A 23096-nucleotide genomic window follows, 5' to 3' on the forward strand; every position below is an offset into this window, starting at 1 on the left:
CTGAGGATGCATTTGTGCACGTAAGAGAGATGCTATTTAGTACGCTGCAATGATGGAGGAGTCGCAAGAAAACCACTCCTGCTGGCCATTCCAGAGGGTGCAGGCGGAACTCACCTCTGCGTACGCTGGCATCATCTTGCAGGCTGAGAATCTACAGGAGCTGCAATGAGGCAACGAGTGCACGCTGCATGCGCTGTCGAAAATAAAGAATAGCGAAGGTATTCCGGACTCTCCGGCTCCTTCATTTTTGCTTCTTGGACAGCACACAGTGAGTTGAGTGCAAATGTTTCCTGGTCCTTGTTTCAAAGAGTCTCTCTGCAGCACGCCACAACGCGCCTCTGCCCCATTCGTCTGCGTGTGCGTGTCGTTCACCCACCGCCGATAAGAGGCGCAAATGGGCACAGCTGCCGTCATGTTACGTGACGGGCAGCCGCATTGCTGCCTTTGAAGCCTAAACCGACAGCTTCGTCGTCGGAATGGTTTCGAAACTAAAACAAAGTTTGACTTTGCTGCACACCAACAAGGATCAGACGGGGTTTATTTCAAGACAGGAGGTTTGAACATGAACTATCCCAATATACCGTAGGTCCACGAGGCTATCAAAAATACACGACTCTATCAAACTGAAGCGACGGTTGACTCGAGCGGCATCGAGCCGTGAGCACGTCATGTCGATGCTGGTGGCTTTTCAGCAGTCCGATGTAACGATTCAAAGAAAACACAGCCAAGTTAGTCATCTTGAAAAAGACTTCGATGAGGAAGGAAGCTTTCTTTCATGCTCTCCCCCAAACGCTCCCGCTTTTCCACGGCATCCGTCACTACATCAAAAGTACACACACGAGACAACTCGATTCTAAACACGGGTCGTAGTTTGCATGTCACCTTAGCCAGTCTGTTACACAGTATAGTCTTGTTAAATATGTGCTTCCAAAAATACAACGTATGTACCGTATATGTATAATGTACGAGCGAGCGTCAGTCATGACAACATCCTCCTGTTGTTTCTTCAGGGCTCGTCTGCACTCCTGCGAGATGACAAACTGAAGGTAAAGATGCTACTCCGACGTTATTGCCACGGACTACTAAAGTGCATGACAACGCAATGGCTTGGTTAAACACACACACACACACACACACACACACACACACACAGAGTCAATATAGTAGTCCGTGTGTACCATTATTAGATTGAGCAAAGTGCCGTAGGGTCACACACAGCAGTGTCAGTGTTTGTATGCAACGGCACACTTTTCATATTAGGATTGAGAAAATAGTTCGTTCGAGTATGGCACTTGCATAAAGGGTCAATCGGGGTTCGATATCTCCCAAGTCATATGTGAGTGGAGAGCATATTCAAAAAAACGACAACATTGTTTTCCTCACAGAAGCAAAATAATGTGAGATCGTTGGTTACATTTCAAGGTGTAGCTCATTCTCGTTGGACTACATCTGATCATCGCTGTTATGTATATTTGGGCTCGGTGGTGTATTTCGCAGCCGAACGAGATCTCGTGCGGGGGTTGGCGACCCTTTTGAAACCGGGAGCCGCTTCTTTCTGTTACGGATTACAAATGTGTTGAAATGACCTTTTGAATTGTTATCATCTCGAATAACTATTGATCTTCATCTATGTGAAGACACTGATCACGGTAACGATTTCTCACAACGATTTAACAAGGTAGGAAACCGATAATTTACATTTTCCCAAATGTCGACTTCTACAGCTTTCCTAGGAAATCACAATGTCCCATCACTGGTGAGCCATTTTTAGAACAGGCCCAGGGGTTACTCGTGTGGTCCTTGGGGGCGACCTGGCGCCCGCGGGTGACCCCTGATCTAGCATCCACGTCGAGTCAGTTCTTCAAATGATTTGTGACCTTCTTTGGTTAAAACCGAAGTTCAATTTGTGAGCCTCCCTGAACGAGCGTATGTGAATTCATACGTTTGTATGAGCTAAAATACTCCCAAAATATCATTTTTAAACTTTCCATGAAAAGCATTGAGATGGACCGCATACCTTTGATGAGACGGTGACAGTACTGTATGTGTCTGTCAATTCGTCATAAACCGGTCCAGTGGCTTAAAAGTCATTGACACTTTCGGACAAGAGGTCCGAGAAAAATACTGAAAATATCTCTCTTCTCGTGACCGCCGAGGTCGTGTGTTCCAAGAGTATGTCTGTGGTCATACTTGAAATATGAAGCGAAACAATAGTATCAAGAACTCTTGGCGTTTCCATTCTTCAACATCCAAATGTCGTTCTTCTCGTCAGGGTGCTTTGCGAAACAACCACATGAACATGAGGTATTCGAGATTGCATTTTAGATCATCCATTATCCTACTTGTGATCATTAACACCCTTTTTCAAGCATTTGTTTGGTTTGCCGTCAGATTAGCCGCCTACAAAGAAAAACACGTCACACGCAGCTTAAAGAGTTTGTTTTTGCAGTTGGCAAAAATGGTGAATTAGTAACATACTGGCGTATATATATTTACAGTTAAGAGCAGTCACGCAGCAGATAATGGATGTCAGTTTGATCTTAGTAGATTCTCTCGAAAGTGAATTTAAAGTGCCTTCAGAGATGTGCGCGTACTCGTAAGCCGATTGCACTGTTGCGATGTCACGATTTAGAGAGGAGAGGGCCTCCACTGATGCAGTACTGTGCGACGCACGACTCTCAACCTCAATCAATGTGAGCTTATGGGGTTACAAAAAACAATCAACCGCTCAGTCATCCACTTGCTATGAAGAAAAAAAAAAAACATCAAATACTGCTTCTTATAACTATTGGCGTCACACGATAGGGCGTAGACGTGCGGTGCTTATCTAGTAGAGTTCGTCAGTTTGATCTCCATTCCCTCAACATCGCAAACTGGCCGCGTCCATTCCCTTGACCTTCTCGACTACATGACGTCGGACTCCACCACGCATTGCTCCGTGTACTCCTTCACCAGCTCCACGCTCAGGGCGTCGCAGCAAAAGTCAGCCATGGGCTTCCACAAGGGCGGGTCCAGGAACATCTGGCACATGACGTGACCCTTCAAGGTGGCCGTGTGGCGCTGCAGGTGGCTCAGGAACTGCTGGCGGACCAGATCCAGGTCTTTGCCAAACATGTCGATGTTCAGGTAGTACCTGGTGGGAAACAAAACAGGAGTCAGTGGCGTTTATACGACGCTACCTCGAAAAACCCGCGTACCAGTCTTCTCCAATGGGGACCCTAAAGGGGAAAGTACACAGGCTTCCCACGCTCGGCTCGGATGCGTCATCCACCATCCAGTCGATATCTTTTTTCATCAGGATGGCCATGTTACCGGGCACGGGCTTGAAAGGCTGCCAATCTTGAATGATGGTGGCGTTCGGGAGGACCCCCCGCATCGAGTCGCTAGCCAGAAAGAGCCGACGGGCGGCGCCCCGGTCCAGACGGATCGGGGGCGCGTTTGGCAACGAGGCGGACTCCGGCTGGGTTTCTCCTCCGCCGAGGTCCGAAAGCCGGCGCTTGAGGTCCTCGGCTCGGAAACGCACCAGTAGGATGCCCTGCGGAGAGGAAAGTCACGCTCGCGTCCGACATCCGACCGACGTCATTTGGATCGGCGTCCGCCGTACCTGCTTGGTTACGACGCGATACTTCTGGAAGTCCTTGGGCCCGAGCTGATCGTCGCGGGTCAGGCGGGTGACTTTCACCTCGGGGTATTTGGACTTGACCAGCTCGCAGCAAAAGCGCAGCAGGACTCCCGCCACGCCCTTGCCCCTTTCCTGGGGGGCGACGCGGAGACCCTCCACCAGCATGGTCTCGCCTTCGTCAATCACGCATACCGACTCCAGGGCAATCTGTCGGGAAGATGACAAAAGCGTTCCCGATGAGATGAGCGGTTGCATTCAACGCTCTTTCAAACGCAGTGGGCACAAACGACGTCGCCGTATTGGGGATTAGCCACAATAAAAGATCTCCTACTCGCAGGATAAGTATTGTAAAAGCTTAATTCAGATAATGTGCTGCGTAGGATAGGGACCGAGCCCCCGTGACTCATTGAAGCCCCCTAAAAAGGTTTATAATTGCCTATGGATGCCACAACATGGCAGCAAAGCACTACCTACGTATCAATGAAGCTCCTGAATTCCTTCGACCAAGATGGGGGTGTAAAAACAGCAAATGGGTCGAGTTTTTCAGTGAACAACGGTGAATAGATTCCAAACAATCTGCAGATGGGAGAATTTGCGAACACCGAAGCGCAAATATGCAGGGCTTCGCTGTACAGTGAATGGAAGCGGCAGCCTCCCACTGCCTTCCTTGCCTCTGCTTTGGCAATATCCTACTGTATATCCAATTTCTTTTGAGTCATTTACACACCACTTGCATTTGTGCTCCGAAGTGGACATTCCCTGGCAGATGTGTAGCATTCTTGACAGAAAACGAGTGATCGGGCAAAACACATTTTTAACGGGAGGGATACATATTAAACCAAGGTATTTCAGAACGGCCCGATCGTGAAACAAAAAAAATAGCAATGAAAGAAATAATGACACGGTTGCCGTTCAGACGTCAGTCATATTTTCCCAAGAAAGGCAAACGCTTGCCCAATTCTGCGAGGGAGGGCGTGTCGACTTTTGAGCACAAACATCAGTTGGGGTCAACCCGCCCGGTGAGTGGGATCTGACGTACCACTTTTCCCTGTTTTCGTGCCAGGATGACTGTGCGGTTGGTTTCCTGCAGCCAGCTGCTGTACCTGGTGGGCAGGTAGTCCAGGCCTCCGTAGATGTCCTGGCTTATGGCCATGATGTCGTCAAAGTCCTCCTCGGTGGCCACGGTGAACTGAAGGCCGGCCTGGGACAAGGACTCGGGCGGCTGCGGCGCGCTCAGGCTGCCGTCGATCTTCATCATGAAGCAACTGACGAGCTACCGAGCGCAGGAAAAGCCTTGCGTTAGATTGGATGTGTCAAGAGCAATGGCGACAACAACTCACCACGACACCTGCTGCAATTCCACAAGCTTCTCCTCCGCTAACAAATCCGACAAAGAAATCAGGCGAGGAGCCGAGACGCTGGCCAGGCACACGAGAACGACAACACAATGCAAGAAAAGAAACAAAAGAGACAAGAATAACCGCTAAGACGTCTTTGTAATTAAGGTCCAAATACATCACGTGATACATTTGTGTGAAGAAATGGAACAGGTAGGAGGGCGGCATTGCGGAGGACCGGGGTTCAAATCCCGGCCTGGCCTGTGAGGAGTTTGCATGTTCTCCCCGTGCCTGTGTGGCTTTTCTCCGGGTACTCCGGTTTCCTCCCACATCCCAAAAACGTGTGCTAGGTTGATTGAAGACTCTAAATTGCCCGTAGGTGTGAATGTGAGCGCGAATGGTTGTTTGTGTATATGCGCCCCGCGGTTGGCCGGCGACCGGTTTAGGGTTATACCCCGGCTCTCGCCCGAAGATAGCTGCGATAGCGACCCGAGTGAGGAGAAGCGCTACGGAAAATGGATGGATGGAACAGGCTAGCTAGGTAGCTTTACGTCAGTGTTCTGTATTCAGAAGATGACGATCGCCAGTGCCGACAAGAAGTAGCATGAGAGGGATGCAAATGGTTTCCTGACTGAGCATTCCACTTTTGTACGCAATGAAATTCACGGCAGCCAACACAATTGGATCAGCGGGCCAATGAGCCAAACGCTACGGATTTGTGACTCAACAGTCCCAATAGACGGAGGGCAGAGAGAGCGTTAGAGCGGGCCTTTGTCCAAAGACGCCGGCAATAAATCACTCCGTTCCTCTCTTCAGGAAAGAAGGAACCGGAGGAGCCAATGAAGGCCTGAGAACGCAGCGAACGGATGAGAGATCAAGATTGAGACCCGCGGTGTCCATTCAGCCTTCGTCACTCTCGACTCTTTTGACATCAGTCGATGCGACGTGAAACGTTACAACAAACGACTTCAAAGTTTCGGTTTTTTTCCGAGCCAAACCTCTGGAGTTCCAGAATAGGACAAAAGTGAAAAGGAACACACCGTGTTCGGGGTAGGATTATCCCGTCCGTAAGGCGCTGAGAATATGGACACCGAAAAGGAGTCCTGGCAGATCCCGAGCCCATCCAAAGGCTCCACGTTGTTGTAAACACTTAAGCGTAGCGCTGTCATGCGGCCCTAAACGTGAAACAAAAACCATTGAGAGAGAGAGAGAGAGAGAGAGAGGAGGAGAGAGAGACACACAGGCACCGCAACAGGATTAGTTGGGAAAAGACGTGGGGGGCATGTCGTCGTACGAGAGCAGCCGCAACTACCGGAGACAAATTCCTTGTGTGTTTTTGACATTCTTGGCAAATGATTCCGTTTCTTTATGTCCGGAGCACCGCCGCCACTGTTTTGTGAACAGTCGACAGACTGCAACTACATTTACCCTCGGCAACAAATACTAACCCTAACACACGCGCAATCCAAATCACAAACTTATCCACTGCAGTCCGTTCGCTTTATGTTTGGGAAGGTTTCGGTCGCTTTCACCCAGGCACGACAAGCAGACAAATCAAAGACTGAAGACCCACTGCGGACTTGACTTAATGCACGCACGCTAAAGATTTAGAGTGGCAATTTGATGATCGAATGATTTCACGTTCATCCGCAGAACGACGCCTCCGACATCACCCGGGTCCAAAGTCTCGCGCCCGGTCCGTCCGCAAGGTAGGATCCCGCTTTATTCTCCACCCGCCCGGCACTTGTACGTGTCGCGTGTCGTGAAAGCTGACGCGTTGAAGACGACCTTAGACGACCGAAACGCTTCCCGACTGTATTTAGTGAGAAAAAGGGTGACGTGTTAAAGACTTATTTCAGCCGCTGTACCGTAGCAAGGATGATGATGTGGATTTCTTGATATTTGCCGCACACAGCTGGCAGGAAAATGCATCAACACGATCCCGCTAAATTAGCTGAAAACACATTGCTAGGTTTACTTGAACGTCCTCATCCCCGACTTTATCATGAGCTTATTTTGGACTCGTTGAATGTTTTCTGGCGCAGGCTGAACGCGGTGGGCCCATGTCGCCTGTTATGAAAGAGAGGAGAGGATGGCGTGTGGGGCAGTGGGGGCTTATCCCGCCGCCGCCGCCGCCGCCGCTGCTGCTTCTCTTGCTTGCGGAGTGGAATAAATGCGATCCAAAAGCAGGGCCGCCGCGGCGTTGTATTTGGGATGAAAAGATGACACGCTGTCCACGATCCTCTGGCCATCCCTCTGCGGTGTCCTCGTCATCCTTGTCCACGCTTAACAAGGCGCCGTCGCTCCTGAGCCACGAGCAGTTTCGTTTCATCCAATCCTTGATCATCAAATGGTTTTCAAGCCAAAACCACATCCTGACCGGAATGATCCAAAAGGGTCATTCTCAAAGACATGTTGCCCTTTCCTCGTATATGGAGGCTTCCAGGCTCTTCAGACGATTTTATTCATGTCCGTTAAAAACAGTCCAAAATGTACTTGTGGATAATAATAATAATAATTGCGTTACACTTACGTAGCGCTTTTTCAAGGAGCTCAGAGCGCTTCACAATTGCACACGCTATTCATTCATCGCACAGTCACACCGCAGTGGCGATAAGCTATTGCGTAGCTACGGCTGCCCCGCAGCTGCCATTCTGCGCCTACGGCCCCTCCGACCGCCGCCAAACATCCAACCGCATTCATTCGAGGGTAATGTGGGGGCACGACGACCATCTGCGCTCGGGCGGCGATACAAACCGGTGACCCGAACCCACTCAGGCTCGACCCCACGCCGCCCACAGCCTACAGCAGTATTCTAAGTGACATTCTACGATTAGAAAAGTCCTCGTGGTGGAAAGACACAGAGCTGCAATAAGGCGTTTATGAAAGGGCAGCTTCGTGTTGTGCTTGCCTGTTTTCCCTCTCCCTTCCATGATTACTACACGCTTTCAATCCCAAATACCAAACTGTCAAAAGACATCAGCTCACATTCAACTCTCTCTCTCGCTCGCTCGCTTCATTTGAGAGAGTGCTCATCACCCCTTTGTTGCGGTCGCACACTGGAAAAAAAAGGTGCCATCTTAGCGTCATTTCGAGGTGCCAATGCCAAGCACAGACCCCGCGTTCGAGAGCGCGCCACAGCTTCTAAGCACAACGGCGTCATTGTTTTAAGCCGAGGCTGTCCGCGATGAAAACGCAGTTGACAAAGATCGGCGACATCCCCTGATCTGAACCCCCAACTGGGCAAAGAAAAACTCAAAAGCCCATTTTGTGAAGAAAAAAAAGAAGAAGAACCCTTGAGAGGACCACACATGGACGGATCCCCCTTCCAGGACGACCAGGCTGCAATGGATGCCGAGTGGACAACACTGAATTGGGAAAATGTGCTTTTTGTCATTCCGTGTGGCTGGAACAGGACAGCGAAGTTCGGTGACTCTCGCAAGTGTGTCCTGGATTTGTTTTTCAAAAAGCCATTTCGACTTTACGCCGTGAAATTTGGCAGGCGTGTCTGTCGTGAGAAGACGCAGAAAAAAGCCTCCAGAGCCCATGCCCAGGAGCACACGGCAAGTCCGTTGTTTTGGTTTGAATGTGGCTGATTTGGTCCATTTGTGGAGCGGTCCTTGAAAAACGAGCCTCGAGGTTTTGTCCGCTTGTTCCCAAATTTGAGACACCTACGCTAGACAGACAGACCGTGTTTTCATCAGGACGTGCGGGCGCAAGTGTCCCTGCGATGATCGATCACTGGCCATAAATGGGGCAACTCTTAATAAGTCTGCGACGCGTCGTCGTCACAAAGGCCTCGTCGACTTTCATTGGCTAGATGTATCGTTCTATCAATCGCGTGTGCCCCCGAGAAACCGGAAACACGTGTCGTCGATACGGACCGACGTCAGCCGTCTCTCGGGGCCCCCGGCCAGCGATAGCCCGTAAGGGGCCCGAGAAGGGAATTTCCGACACGTCGGGAACGCGGCGGTGCCGTCGTTTTGTCGGCAATATGGGCCCGTGTCGGGGGGCGCCCGGGCGGCCTGCCCTGTTGCGCCGTCTCCAGCTGTGTTCGCTTGCCGTTTTCCGTGACATTCCCAATCGCCGCCGATCAGGACGTGCCGCTGTCCTATTTGTCTATCTCGTGAAGGCGTCTATCTGCCAGACGGAGGACGCCGCGTCACATCGCGTGCCGGGATTAGGAACGTCGTAGCTCGCGTGTGTGGGCAAGACGACTGGCGATCGAGTGACATGAGATGGACTGGGATGGCGGGCTCGAAGTGTGCAAACCCAACGGCAGAGACGTGTCGAGAGCAGTGCGGTTGTACCTGATGTTGCGCCCGTGCGTGTGTCACAAAGTGCCGCTTCCGCATCCACAATCGAACTGAAGTTGGCCGAAGCGCTTGAACGTCACGTGCCCGACCGCGATGATTTTTCTCATTTGCGTCGACACTTGGGCTCCGTCCCAAACGTCAATATGAGCGTTTTCCTTCATCATCATGATTCCTTTTTCCTGCACAAGCCCGTTGACAAATTTCTAACCCATGCAAGCATCCTGCATAAGCGAAAGCAGCTACTGAAGGAGGCTAAACAGTGACCTTGGTGTTTTTGAAGGTGGAATTGCAAGCATTGATTGCACACGTGAACGCATCATCAGCATCACCGGGGCTCCTCCACTAAAGATCCTCCGTCCACCATGTCGTCAGAGCACAGAAACATGTCAGGTTCGCGTCGAGTGTGTGTTGGGGCGGGGATGAAAAGCCCCCCAGAAAAAAAGCATTCCAGAGCCCCCGACCAGATAGAGCTGCGCAAAAATCCAATGCACTGTTTCGCAAACGGGACACAAGGCGTCACAAAGCGGCGAGCCGGCATGCCGGCCTGCCAGCAGCCTGCAAGACCGCTGAGATCGCGACGGGCCGCGGTGCCCCCTTAGCCCCCCGGCCCCGAGCCGATGAAGCTTAGCGGGCCGTCGGGCTCTTACCGAAGGATGAGGCTCGGTGCCGTGCCGTGGCGGTCGTCCTTGGATGATGGAGGTCGCGGATGGTGGAAACTGGTTCCTGTGATGAATAGACGAGCGACCGCGCGGCTGCGGGATCGAGCCGCTCTGGCCCCGCCCCTCCCAGTGTCCGCGTCGAGCCGACTGGACTCACTGGAGCGGGCCAGAACCCCCCTCCTCATCCTCGGATTTCGCATGTGCGCGGAATTCCAAGGAGCGAGCCGGCAAACTCCCAACCCAACTCAGCTTTTTTACAATACAATCAAAGGAGCCTTTTTCTTTTCCACAACGGAAATGGCTGACGGCGCACCGACAAGCAAGAATGGCACAGAAAGAGCCAAGAGTTGTTCTGCCTGTCACGATTGGTATCGATGAACAAAGAGCTCTTGCAAGAAGGAAATCGTCCTTTTCGGAGCAATGAAGTGAAATGCGAGCAAATGTCCTGTTAGCCGGCTCAATAAAACCAAACAGCGAATGCATTCACATGCGCAGCACGTATTTCCGATAGCGGCGTCCATGTGTCCCTTCTTTACAAACAAACAAACAAACAAACAAAATCACCATCTCAACTAATTCGAATCTGACGCGAGATGCAACCAAAAAGATGTTCCGTTGAAGAAGGAAAAACAGAGTGAACGTTTTTGAGTTTCACTTTTAATGGCACGGAATTACATGACATCAAAGAAACCATTTGGCTGAATTTGCGTTTTTTTCTCTTGGTGACGCCATCACCTGTTCCTGAAAAGACAGCTGTCCAATCAGAGCCGGGCTTCCTCGTTTGGGGGCGTTCATCTCGTTCCCGATAAGAGCCTTCTTTGGCTCACTGGGATGCAGAGAGAACATCAAACAAACCAGCACGAAGCCTATTTCTCGACACTGTCGGAACGCTTTGGCAATGTCGGTCGCGAGCCGTGACCAGCCTCCGTGCGTGTGCCAATGTATCGTGGTGTCAATATGTTCCAGGCAACGTGTGCACAAATCAATTGGAAAAGTCATTTGTTTCATTAGCGCGCTTCCCGTTACTGACGACCGCATACAAACAAGATTCTCCGACTCTCGTCTCCTCCCTATAATCACTAGAAAGGGATTTTCTTTTTTGGTATTGTGGACCTCGATCTCGTCCCTCCGCTAAAAACCCATTGCGTGACTCGGGCGTATGAATGACCTGTATCGCGATTATTATATTGATGTGGTTGACTACTTTTCAAGATGCATTGAGGGAGCCGTTCCAACAGCGCTACAAAATGGCCTCGTCGCAATATCGTGATCGCCGACTGAACCGGCCCTATCTGGGTGGAACTGTCGTGTCCGTTGTCACCGGAGAGAGATGTCCCCGGTTGTTACATCGAGCCGGAAGTGTAGGTCATGAGGCGGAATGGCACCTGAACTCCGTTTCCCAGCATCCCTCGCGAACGCCGAGTTGACAGGCAGCCAATGGGCGCCATGACAGGCCGGCACATGACGTCGGTCGTCTCAAGTAAGTTCCCGGCGGCGAACAGGTCGACGTTCCCCCACGGGAGAATCGAGTTTTGCGGGTAAGTTGACACCGTTGGGCGCCACGCGAGCCGCCCACTCCGTCCCGGGTGCCGTTCGGAGGACTTTGCCCGACGTTTGGGCCGAGCGTGTGCCAGGAGGGCCGAGCGTTTTGCTGGGAACGCGCTGTCGTGGGCGCCTGGGCCTCGGCTATTTCCTGGCGGAAGTTCTCAGCTGTGCCTGCCGGAATCAGCAAGTTGGAAAAGTTGACTGCAGGCCCCACACTCAAACGCTCCAGCGCCTCTCGTGTTTCTGCCCGCAGTCGTGACTAAAGTCCGCTCGCCGTTGTTTCCGTAGCCCTCGCCGCGACGTAGGAGCTCACCATAAAGCCATATTTAGCCATCGCGCTCTCGCTGCACGGCGGGCCTCCCGATTGTTTGTGTGCACGCATTATTGGCAAGAAGACTACCATATGGCTGCGTGTCTCGTGTAACTTTATGGATTAGTTTGCGTTGTAACGATCTCTCTACTAGTCTCCGTGCACCAAGATCTATATGTCGGTGAGTACATTCACCGCTGGACTGTACGACGACAACATGCGTAGTTGTGCTTTGCAGTGGAGCCAAACGAGTCCTTCATCAAAACGTTTGTCACCGCCGCACGTGCTGTACAATACCATCGGGTTAAAGAACACCGCTTCTGTACTTTGCATGGTTAATTCTGCTCCAAGGGTAATGTTGGTCCAGGTTGGGCGTTCGGTGGCAGTGGAATGAGCGTGCTGTCCAAAAAAACACGCACTGATATCAATCAAAGTGTAACGCGCATGGGTGTGTAGAAGAAGAAGAAGAAGAAGCCGTCACGCACACGCCGCTGATTCTCAAGCAGTGCAACAATTCAATGCAAAATATGTGCCTCGACTCGAGCGAGGTTGGGAAACATTTCCTAATGCTTTCTGCGTGTCCTTCAGCCTGTGGAAAAGTGAGCGATGGCCTCACCAGTCTCCGTCTACAACTCCAATGTCTTGGACGCGCACATCTCCAGCGTGAGTGAAGCCCTTTGGCGGAGATGAGTGAGGGAGGAAGAAGAAATGAAACGTGTGCGTGTTTGTCCCTGTAGACCTCCAGAGAGTCTCTGAAGATGGAGTTGTTGGCCGACGTCACACTGCTGCCCGGGGAGGAGAGAATTATAGGTGAGGGAAGACTGGCGCTCTCTGTCGAGGGGCATTTTTTTTGTTGACATCCTCTCTCTCTCTCTTCCGTGCACAGACAAGGACATCATCTACATCTGCCCGTTCAGCGGCGCCGTCAAAGGCAAAGTGTTGATCACCAACTACAGACTCTACTTTAAGAGCTCTGATGCGGTAAGCTCACATTGGTGGTAGCTATATTTAGTCGAATCAGTTTTCATCTATCCAGTGGGGCAAAAAATTGTTCTCCAACTTAAAAAGATGAGGCCTGGAATTTTCATCATGGGTATTTCTCACCTATCAGACAAAATGAGGGGGGAAAATCCAGAAAATCACTTTGTCTGCTTTTTAAAGAATTTCTTAGCAAATAATGGTGGAAAATAAGTATTTGGTCACCTACAAACAAGCAAGATCTCTGGCTCTCACAGACCTGTAACTTCTTCTTTAAGAGGCTCCTCTGTCCTCCACTCGTTACCTGTATTAATGGAACCTGTTTGAACTCATCAATATAAAAGACTCCCGTCCACAACCTCAAACAGTCACACTCCAAACTCCACTATGGCCAAGACCAAAGAGCTGTCAAAGGGCACCAGAAACAAAATTGTAGGCCTGCACCAGGCTGGGAAGACTCAATCTGCAATAGGTAAGCAGCTTGGTGTGAAGAAATCAACTGTGGGAGCAGTTATTAGAAAATGGAAGACATACGAGACCACTGATAATCTCCCTCGATCTGGGGCTCCACACAAGATCTCACCCCGTGGGGTCAAAATAATCACAAGAACGGAGAGTAAAAATCCCAGAACCGCACGGGGGGACCGAGTGAATGACCTGCAGAGAGCTGGGGCCAAAGTAACAAAGGTTACCATCAGTAACACACTAGGCCGCCAAGGACTCATATCCTGCAGTGCCAGACGTGTCGCCTTGCTTAAGCCAGTACATGTCCAGGCCCGTCTGAAGTTTGCTAGAGAGCATTTAGATGATCCAGAAGAGGATTGGGAGAATATCATACGGTCAGATGAAACCATAATAGAACTTTTTGGTCAATACTCGACTCGTCGTGTTTGGAGGAGAAAGAATGCGGAGTTCCATCCAAAGAACAGCATACCTACCGTGAAGCATGGGGGTGGAAACATCAGTCTTTGGGGCTGTTTTTCTGCAAAGGGACAAGGAAGAATGACTTGTGTAAAGAAAAGAATGAACGGGGCCATGTATTGTGAGATTTTGAGTGAAGACCTCCTTCCATCAGCAAGGGCATTGCAGATGAAACGTGGCTGGGTCTTTCAGCGTGACAACGATCTCAAACGCACGGCCCGGGCAATGAAGGAGTGGCTTCTTCGTAAGAAGCATTTTGAGGTCCTGGAGTGGCCTAGCCAGTCTCCAGATCTCAACTCCATAGAAAATCTTTGGAGGGAGTTGAAAGTCTGTGTTGCCTAGCGACAGCGCCGAAACATCACTGCTCTTGAGATCTGCGTGGCGGAATGGGCCAAAATGCCAGGAACGGTGTGTGAAAACCTTGACCAGAAAACGTTTGACCACTGTCATTGCCAACAAAGGGTATAGAACAAAGTATTGAGATGAACTTTTGTGATTGACCAAATACTTATTTTCCACCATAATTTGCTCATAAATTCCTTAAAAATCAGACAATGTGATTTTCTGGATTTTTTTTATTTTTATTTTTTCCCCCCGCTCCAACAAATGAGCCTACAGTAATGCAGTAGTGAAGTCAAAATTAAACACAGTGGCTATAAAATGGAGAAAAAAAAGAAAAGAGAAAAAGAGTCTTCTATCGGTTCCGTCATAAACCAAGGAATCCCTGTGATTTTTTTTAAATTTTTATTTTATTATTATTATTTATTTTGTGTACTACCTCTCTGCGACCCACTTCCGACCCACCAGTTGAGAATATGTTTGCCGACGGCGTTTGGCCAACAAGCTTTTTGGCCACACTGTATATCATATCGGGCTTTGCAGATTTTTTATTTATTTTATCTTTCGGCTCGTCCTGGCTGTCGGCCGCGTAAGCAAAACGTTTCCGCATCTCACCTCATGCTGTTTTTCCCCCCATAACGAGACGCAGGCAAGCGCAAAACCTCGTTGCAAAAATACACTTTTTCAAGGACGCCTTAGTGCCTGTGCACACTCTCGCTGTCAAGAAATGGGAGACATCGTGTTCAGGAAAGGCGCTCGCTTCCACAGTACTCAGTTTATTTGTTACTTTCAGTTAAAGTTTAATGTAAAACGGTGTCATAAAAAAAATAATCAAAAATTGTATATTTAAATACGGAAATGTTCAACCAAACCATATCATTTGCTCTAGCTTGACATTTTGACAGTACTACATGGAGCGTAGCTTGGTTGAGGAGCAGCGCACATGGACTTATCAATTGGGGGAAAATGCGTATGCTCATTTGAAAAGTTTTTTTTTTCTCGCTCTCTCTCTCGTCCCCCCTCCAGGATGTGGCGGTGACACTGGATGTTCCTCTAGGCACCATCAGTCGTGTGGAGAAAATGGGCGGGGTGTCAAGTCGAGGGGAAAACTCGTACGGCCTGGACATTACCTGCAAGGTCGGTTTCGTTGCTCGGCCGTCCTGCCGTTTTGATCCACGCGGGTATTGCGACCTTTCTTGAATGTGTCCTCCTCCTCCTCTCAGGACATGAGAAACTTGAGGTTCGCCCTGAAGCAGGAGGGCCACAGCCGACGAGACATCTTCGAGCTGCTCTTCAAACACGCCTTCCCCATCTCGCACGGCCTGGTAAGCGGCCGATTCTGGCGTTATCGCAACAAACGCTCAATGATTGTCGGATGTCTGAAAATGGATGTGTTCTCCACCACATGGTCATTCACAAATGAAAGGCGAGGGTGTTTGCATACATGCAAATCAGTCGCCTTTCGGCGAAATTTGCCGTTTTGAACTCAAAATAGGCCATTTGCGAGAATATACAGATCCGCTGCGTTTTCTGGGGGGCTGGTGGGTCGCCGTCGTCATAAGCTGTTTCGTACTCTTTGAACACTGTCAGCTAGATCCATTTCACGCATCCACCATCCACACACACACACACACGTGTAATTGTGAATATTACTCCGCGGCGGACTAATATGCTGGCACATCGGCCCGATGTTCCGCCTGTGTGCTCGGGACCGGCTTTGGCTAAATCACAGGAGTTGACGAGACCAGAAAAAACACTTCCGCCGATTCTGCTGTTCAGAAGTAACGGTAGTTGTACTCCATTGCGATGAACTAAATGTCGATCGCTACTTTTATTGATCAATTATTGCTTATTTAGCAACTAGTTTCGTGAGCGAGACTACGACTTAGACTTACGCATTGGTGCCGTTTGCTCACCAATCAAACAACACAAGAAAGCCACATGACCTCACACAACTTCTTCTATTGGACTTCCCGGGCATGGGTATTAGAACAAGACAAGCCGGCCCGGCTGAGCGTCGTGCGTACGTGGCGGCCATGTTGGGAAGGTCGTCGTTACCATGAAGTCATCTGCGCGCAACTCGTCGTGTTTACATTTCGGCGAACAAAAGCAACAGCTTTCATGTATTGTCGTATTTGTCTGGCACTGTCTGCCCAAACGTGGATATTTCAGCTCGCATATAACTTGATAAAACACCGTGCAGTAAATTGCAGATGTTTTGACTGTGCATACACGCAAACCCACACACAGGGTTACTTTTACTTTGAGTCACATTATTGTCAAGTAACAGTATTCTTACTTGAGTACAATATTTGGCTACTCTACCCACCTCTGGAGCGGACATCCTCTATTGCTAATCATACGTTTAAGCAACATTTTTGCTCATCAGATCAGCCAGTGTCGTATTTGTTGCGCTGGTCTTTTGTATTTTCGCGTTGAGGTCGCTACGGGTCGTGGCCCTGGTTGCGGAACCGGGAACCACACGTAACATCGGTGACAAGAGCTGGTCCGCGAGTACAACTTGTATTAATTAGCAAACGCGCCTACATTTATCGAATTAGTTTACGGATGTTAATGTTTAATTTATTAAGCGACGGAGCGATGTTAGGGATGATGTCACAACACAGAATGAACTAACTTTAAATTCAGGAATGGCCAATAAAAACAGAAAAATACTGTACCGAATATTTTCCTGGAGGATGCATTTGGGATTAGCCTTTGAAGTTGGTAATAGTGAAAAATGAAGTGAAACAGACAATGGGTTTCGTCAATTCTTTTCCACAATGAGAGCACTTAAAGAGGAGGATCCTATTCGTGTGGCACAGCTTGAAGCTGGCATCAGGTGCAGGTGGAGATGGGCCTGGCTCAAGTTTGAAGCCAAAACAAAAAAAGCAAAGAAATGAGGCAAATTTCATTTGAAACTTAAATTTGTACATCAACATGTACTTGAGCGGTGGAAATAAATGTTTTTCTGCGTGAAGAAAATGTTTATTTTGCCTTATTGTACTCTTCAGTCTTCCATATTTGCTTGATTTGTTACAATCAAAAACATTTTCTGGGGGAACCCGGGAGATCCCCCCCAGACCCCATGACAGTTTTTTTTGTGTTTTTTTTTGTGTCCGTCACCTTTTTCATGCCTTTGGTGTTTGCATGTCTGTGTTTGATCTGAAATCCATTGTGGTAGTGAATGCACTGGAAGTAATTCTAAAAGACTCACGGCGGCTTCGTGCGCTGTTCCTGCCCAAGAAGCACTCCAATCGGAACCTCGAAAATCAGGGGTGTCCAAAGTCCGCGGCCGCATCGTCAAACGTTTACGAGAACGGGTCAGACGGCAATGTTTTGTTTTTTTTTTTGTTTTTTTTTTTTACTTTACTTCCTAATGAAATTGAACAGAAGTCACACTTTTTAATAATCATTTTTTTAAATCTAGAAATGTCATAAAAATGTGTCCTTTTTAATTATACAAAATGAATTTGGATGTTACAAGGTATCACACTTTAAAGTGTAAACTTTTTTTCATGTAAAGACATTGAATGTTACGAGATCATGCCTTTGTAAAATTGCTTTTCTTTAATCGTAACAGAATGAATCAAAATTTGCTGTGATTATTTTGATTTAAAATTGTAAATGTGACTTGCTCAAGTGCACCCTTTATTTTTGAGTTTTAACAAAAGTTTAATGTGACAAGGCATGCAACTTTTTATTAAAAAACTAAATGTAAAGAGTGTGAAAATTTGTTACGATAAAATCCTAAGTCACAAACAACAAATTAAATTGAAAACATGGGTACCACTAATACTTTTTACTTTGTCATCTTAACACCCAGCTGAGATACCCCCCCCCCCCCGTAAAAATGTTTCCTTGTTGAGTATATGTTGACCAAGAGTGCATTGAATAGTTTTCCGCATGTTTGCTAGACACAAAGTGAAGCCGCCCCTACACTTCCTTCCATTTTTTTTCTGCCCGTGACCCAAGTTAGGACGTGGGTGATGTAAATGCTCTCTGCTGTTTTGTGGCCTCCGTCCAGCCGCTGTTCGCGTACGTGACTCAGGAGAAGTATGAGGAGAACGGCTGGAGCGTCTACAGGCCTGTGGAGGAGCTCAGACGGCAGGTACGCCGGGAGGGGGACAAAAAGGAAGACCGGTGCGTGACGGCGTGTACGTTTCAGGGCTTACCCAACAACAAGTGGCGCATTACTTTCATCAACAAGAACTACGAGCTGTGCGACACGTACCCCGCCGTGCTGGCCGTGCCCTTCAAATGTAAAGAGGAGGACCTGAGGAGAGTGGCTTCCTTCAGGTCCCGCGGCCGCATCCCCGTGAGTTGGTGCGGATGAGAGCGCCGCGCGCCCCCTCTGCCAAGCGCTTGACGCGGTTGCGTTGGCTGACCCCGCCGCAGGTCCTGTCCTGGATCCACCGGGAGAACCGGGCGGCGATCGCGCGCTGCAGCCAGCCGCTGGTGGGCATGTCGGGTAAACGGAACAAGGACGACGAGCGCTACCTGGACCTGATCAGGGACGCCAACGACACGGCCAAACTGACCATTTATGACGCTCGCCCCAACGTCAACGCCGTGGCCAACAAGGTCGGTCTCGCCGAAGCGTCCCCGAACGCCCGCACTCTCCTCTCCTCCTCTCGCCTCGACCCTACCTTCCATTCGCAGGCCACGGGAGGCGGCTACGAGGGCGACGAGTACCACAACGCCGAGCTGGTCTTCCTGGACATCCACAACATCCACGTCATGCGGGAGTCCCTGAAGAAGCTGAAAGACATCGTGTACCCCAATGTGGAGGAATCCCACTGGCTGTCCAGTTTGGAGTCCACACACTGGCTAGAACACATCAAGGTTAGCAACTGATTATTGCAAACCAAACTTTACCATCCGCCGTCTGTCGTATCTCGAAAATGCAGTGCTCAAATTCTGTGTGGGTGTAAAGCGTTTGGATGGCCAGTCAGCCTGTTTTGCCACAGTGGTAAAAACATAATCATCGAGAATGTAGAGAGATAAAAAGACTGATTACTGTAGTATTTGTTTTGGCTGTGTGCCTTTAAGGGGCGGGGCCTAGTTAGTGACATCGGGAGCTGGAGTCATTGGTCTGAAAACGCATCGGCGAATGGCTCTCCTGCCCGCATGCCGGGCCATTCATTGCTCCAGTTCTTGTTTCCCCCCCCCCCCCCCCCCACTTCACTCACTGGTGGCTTTTCAAAAGCTCGCTTGTGAGAGAAATTTTGGCTTTTAACACAAAGCAAAAAATGCACCATGTGATTGACGGTGACTGGGTCACTTCTAGGTCAAGGTACCGCTGTGTGTTTACACGTAACGCAAGTTTGTTTATTTATTGATTTTTCCTCCCCCATGACCTGATGTCTGGAGTAGGGAATTGTCTGTTTGAAATTCAGTAGTTCTGTTTTAAGCATTGTCAGTACAAGACCGTTCAATAAAACGTTGCTCCTGTTGAGAGGCGGAGAGGGAGAGTTGACTTGCGTGCGTGCGTAGCTTGTGTTGTCAGGAGCCATCCAAGTGGCAGACAAAGTTTCCAGCGGCAACTCTGTGGTGGTCCACTGCAGCGATGGCTGGGACAGGACTGCTCAGCTGACGTCTCTGGCCATGCTCATGCTGGACAGCCACTACCGCACGCTCAAAGGACTGCAGGTAGGTTAGCGGGTGCCCCGCCCCGCCACGTCACAGCGCTAATGAAACTTGTGCGGCCATCGTCTCTGCAGGTGCTCATCGAGAAGGAGTGGATCAGCTTTGGACACAAGTTTACTTCTGTAAGGAACTTTACATGCGTCCGTCCCGAGTGCCGCAGTGGATGTTTACCTGGCTTCACAAAAAACACAGCTGTGTGCGTGCGCACGTGTGTTTAATCTTTTTCTTGCGTGTGCAGAGGATAGGTCACGGTGACAAGAACCATGCCGATCAAGACCGATCGCCCATCTTTGTCCAGTTCATGGACTGCGTCTGGCAGATGAGCAAGCAGGTACGAGCCACCCGACTCCACTCAAGTGCCGCACCGACCGGCGCTGCGTGGTTTACGCCTACGGAGTCAGATCCAGTCGTACCAAAATACGATGACTATGTTGTTTGACGACAATATTTAACTAGAATTTCATCCGTACAGCCGGTATAACAGGTCCACACACCCCTGTTCAAATGTCAGTTTTTTCGTGATATACACAAAGGACACCAAGATGAATAACATTAATTCTATGAGGTTTGGTAGCCCTGTAAGTGCATATGGCCATATGTGGAATGGAGGCACACAGCGTGGGAGTCGAAAGGGTCGCGTCAGCTGTTCTTCCATTTCAAAGATTTGAAAATTGCAATTTTTGGTTTTGATGCAAAATCGTTGCAGCCCTTTTTTGTATTTCCTTTGGGGGGGAACTAATCCCCAAAACACTTAGCCGTTTTAGCCACACTTATTCAAGAATTCCTCCTCCCCCCCCCCCCCCGTTTTTCAGTGCAATTATAATGGCCGTCAATTATCAGTGGATTTTCGCGATCTGCGGACGGGGCGGGTCACTATCACGCCACACGCACTGTATTGTGGAACGGCTTGGTGCTAAGTTGGCAGCTGGATCTTGCTTCATCCATCCATTTTCTGTACCGCTTATCCTCACGGCGGTCGCGGCGTGATGGAGCCTATCCCAGCTATCTTCGGGCGAGAGGCGGGGTACACCCTGAACTGGTCGCCAGCCAATCGCAGGGCACACATAAACAAACAAACATTCAATTTAGAGTTCAATTAACCTACCGCGCATATTTTTGGGATGTGGGAGGAAACCCACGCTGGCACGGGGAGAACATGCAAACTCCACACAGGCGGGGCCAGGGATTGAATCCCGGTCGGTCCTCACAACTGTGAGGCAAATGTGCTAACCAGTCGCCCTCCGCGCTTCCATCTTGCCTCATATCCACAAATATTTGTTTTCATGCTTGGCTTTTTAGCCATGCACTCTTGAATTGATAAATATGGTTGGATATGATTGTAATATATATATATATATATACTGTATAAAATAACGGAGGTGCTGTTGGAAAAGTTTGTTTGTTGTTAAGAATGTCATCAGCGTCAGTTGAGCATTGCGCCCTCTCCTGTGGCGTGCGCCTTGCAGTTCCCCACCGCCTTCGAGTTCAACGAGCGCCTCCTGCTGACCATCCTGGAGCACCTGTACAGCTGCCGCTTCGGGACTTTCCTCTACAACTGCGAGAGCGCGCGAGAGCAAAATGTGAGGCGACACGCACGTGCGGGTCGAGCCGCAAACGGAGCTGACCTTCTTTCGTCGGCAGGCCCTGCGGCAGAAGACGGTGTCCCTGTGGTCTTTGGTCAACAGTAAGACGGACGTTTATTTGAACCCTTTCTACACGCCCGAGTCGGGGAGGGTCCTTTACCCGGTGGCCAGCATGCGCCACCTCGAGCTCTGGGTCACCTACTACATACGCTGGAACCCGCGCATCCGACAGCAGGTAGAAGGCGCGCGCACGTCACCCAAAATCAGCAATAACTCTCTAACTCTGCGCGCGCACATGTTCCTGTGTTTTTCTTTCACGTGTGCACGTCCTCGTTTTCATGCTTGCGTTCCGTTCCGCCTCGGGTGCGCGCACAACAGCAGAGCCCGGTGGAGCAGCGTTACCTGGAGCTGTTGGCGCTCCGAGACGAGTACATCAAGAAGCTGGAGGAGCTGCGGCTGTCCGACTCGTCTCGTCTGGCCGACGACAGCCCCGGCGCCGACACGTCGTCCCCGTCCCCTGCGTCGTCCCCCACGCGGCAGCGGCACTACACGCATCTACACACGCCCTTCTGAGGCGCACGCACACACTGTTCACTGCTGTCGTGTCTGTGCGGGGCTAACAAAGAACACTAACAGGACTTGAGTCATTTTATGTTCGGCAGGTGATTATGCAACGTGGCACCGCGCAGCCTCGTCACCATACGTGCACGCCCACACGAGCCTTAAATACGGTTGCTGGCTTTCAATACAAGGGCTTGTCCACACAAAGGACAGGAAGCTAACGTGTCGACTGAAGACACGCACACAATTTCAAGTCGGGGTGGATTCCATTTCTCTCTTCGCTCCCGAGCTTCCCTCGCGACCGTCCAAGATTGACCACGTACTGTCCCGATTTGTCGGATCTCCGTGCGCTGACCTCGTCCCGGTGCCGCCAGCGGTGCTACGCTAACCTTCGCTTTCCCAATTCCGTGGTGTTCGGACACGGGCGCTGTCAAAGGGACACTAGATTCCAATTAGGATTGGGTCAGTCAGGATAAATGTCAGCGGATTGAAGTTCAGGTGTCCTTTGATGCAATAATCTCCAAAAGTAAATCTGCGACCCCTCCCCTTCGTGATCTGATTGGCCGCAGGGCGTCGTCTTTGTGTTGAGCCAGTTGCGTGCCTTGATTCCCCCGCACTTCACGTCGGAGCCCCTCGTTGTCGCTACGAGGCTCCCGACCCGCGCTTTGCTTTCCGGTCTGCTAGACAGGGTACGGCCCGTGGCCTGCTTGTTGGGCCCGTCGCTTGCGGTGTCCCGCAAGGCCGAAGAGCTTGAAGTGTACTTGTTGCGACGCGCGTCTGTTCTCGTCGACTTGCTTTTCCTGGGAGAGAGGAGTTCTCCTCTCGGCAGGCGTCGGACGTCGATGCTGTTTGGTTTGCCGGCATCCGTCCTGAAGAACTAATTACAAGAGAAACGGGCTCAGGTGCCGAGGAGCTTTTTTGATTTTATTCCCCCCCTAGCAAAGCGCTTGAGTTTTGGGGGATGAAAATCCCATTTTCTTTGCTACTTTTCTACAAGCACCTGGATCAGGATGTGATTACCTCAGTCCAAAGCTATTTTCCGCTCTGTAGTTGTAGAATACAATCATTTGATTCTTTTTCGCGGGAAGCGTTTGTATACTACTCTACTTGTCTTTGATCTAGTTTGGTTCCTTTTGCTGCTCTTTGTTGTTTTTCACAAAAGGGAAGAAGAATACATGAGCTCCATCGATCCTCTCCATAGCTGCTTGGTTCTGTAAATATTATTGATTAAATTAATTTAAGATTGACTGCTGTCTGTGTCACGTGGCTTGTGAGC

At 49.9% G+C, this 23096-nt stretch overlaps 2 protein-coding genes across 5 annotated transcripts; one reads left to right on the forward strand and one right to left on the reverse strand.

The window, feature by feature from the left end:
• Positions 1 to 521: 521 nt before the first annotated feature.
• Positions 522 to 10312, reverse strand: nat16 (N-acetyltransferase 16). Of its 3 annotated transcripts, XM_061668884.1 has the most exons (6): positions 9923 to 10312; positions 6000 to 6134; positions 4662 to 4895; positions 3605 to 3829; positions 3198 to 3535; positions 522 to 3133 (listed from the first exon to the last, which is right to left on the reverse strand). In XM_061668884.1, the coding sequence occupies exons 2-6, from the start codon at positions 6126 to 6128 to the stop codon at positions 2905 to 2907; spliced, it is 1155 nt and encodes a 384-aa protein (XP_061524868.1). In that variant the 5' UTR covers positions 6129 to 6134; positions 9923 to 10312; the 3' UTR covers positions 522 to 2904. The 3 variants fall into 3 exon arrangements, with proteins under 3 accessions (XP_061524868.1, XP_061524869.1, XP_061524867.1); XM_061668885.1 differs by lacking the exon at positions 6000 to 6134 and having other exon boundaries at positions 9923 to 10311; XM_061668883.1 differs by lacking the exons at positions 6000 to 6134; positions 9923 to 10312 and adding an exon at positions 4963 to 5202.
• Positions 10313 to 10756: 444 nt separating this feature from the next.
• On the forward strand, positions 10757 to 23065 carry mtm1 (myotubularin 1). 2 transcript variants are annotated; one of them, XM_061668882.1, is made up of 16 exons: positions 10757 to 11472; positions 12378 to 12452; positions 12527 to 12599; positions 12676 to 12770; positions 15054 to 15164; positions 15251 to 15352; positions 18055 to 18138; positions 18238 to 18345; positions 18426 to 18611; positions 18690 to 18872; positions 19524 to 19679; positions 19751 to 19798; positions 19915 to 20007; positions 21143 to 21256; positions 21318 to 21494; positions 21638 to 23065. In XM_061668882.1, exons 2-16 carry the CDS (start codon positions 12396 to 12398, stop codon positions 21830 to 21832), a joined length of 1782 nt encoding a protein of 593 aa, XP_061524866.1. In that variant the 5' UTR covers positions 10757 to 11472; positions 12378 to 12395; the 3' UTR covers positions 21833 to 23065. The 2 variants fall into 2 exon arrangements, with proteins under 2 accessions (XP_061524866.1, XP_061524865.1); XM_061668881.1 differs by having other exon boundaries at positions 10760 to 11472; positions 18196 to 18345.
• The last annotated feature ends 31 nt before the right edge of the window (positions 23066 to 23096 follow it).

This window comes from Phycodurus eques, chromosome 23 (genome assembly GCF_024500275.1).
Source record: "Phycodurus eques isolate BA_2022a chromosome 23, UOR_Pequ_1.1, whole genome shotgun sequence".
Lineage (NCBI taxonomy): Eukaryota > Metazoa > Chordata > Actinopteri > Syngnathiformes > Syngnathidae > Phycodurus > Phycodurus eques.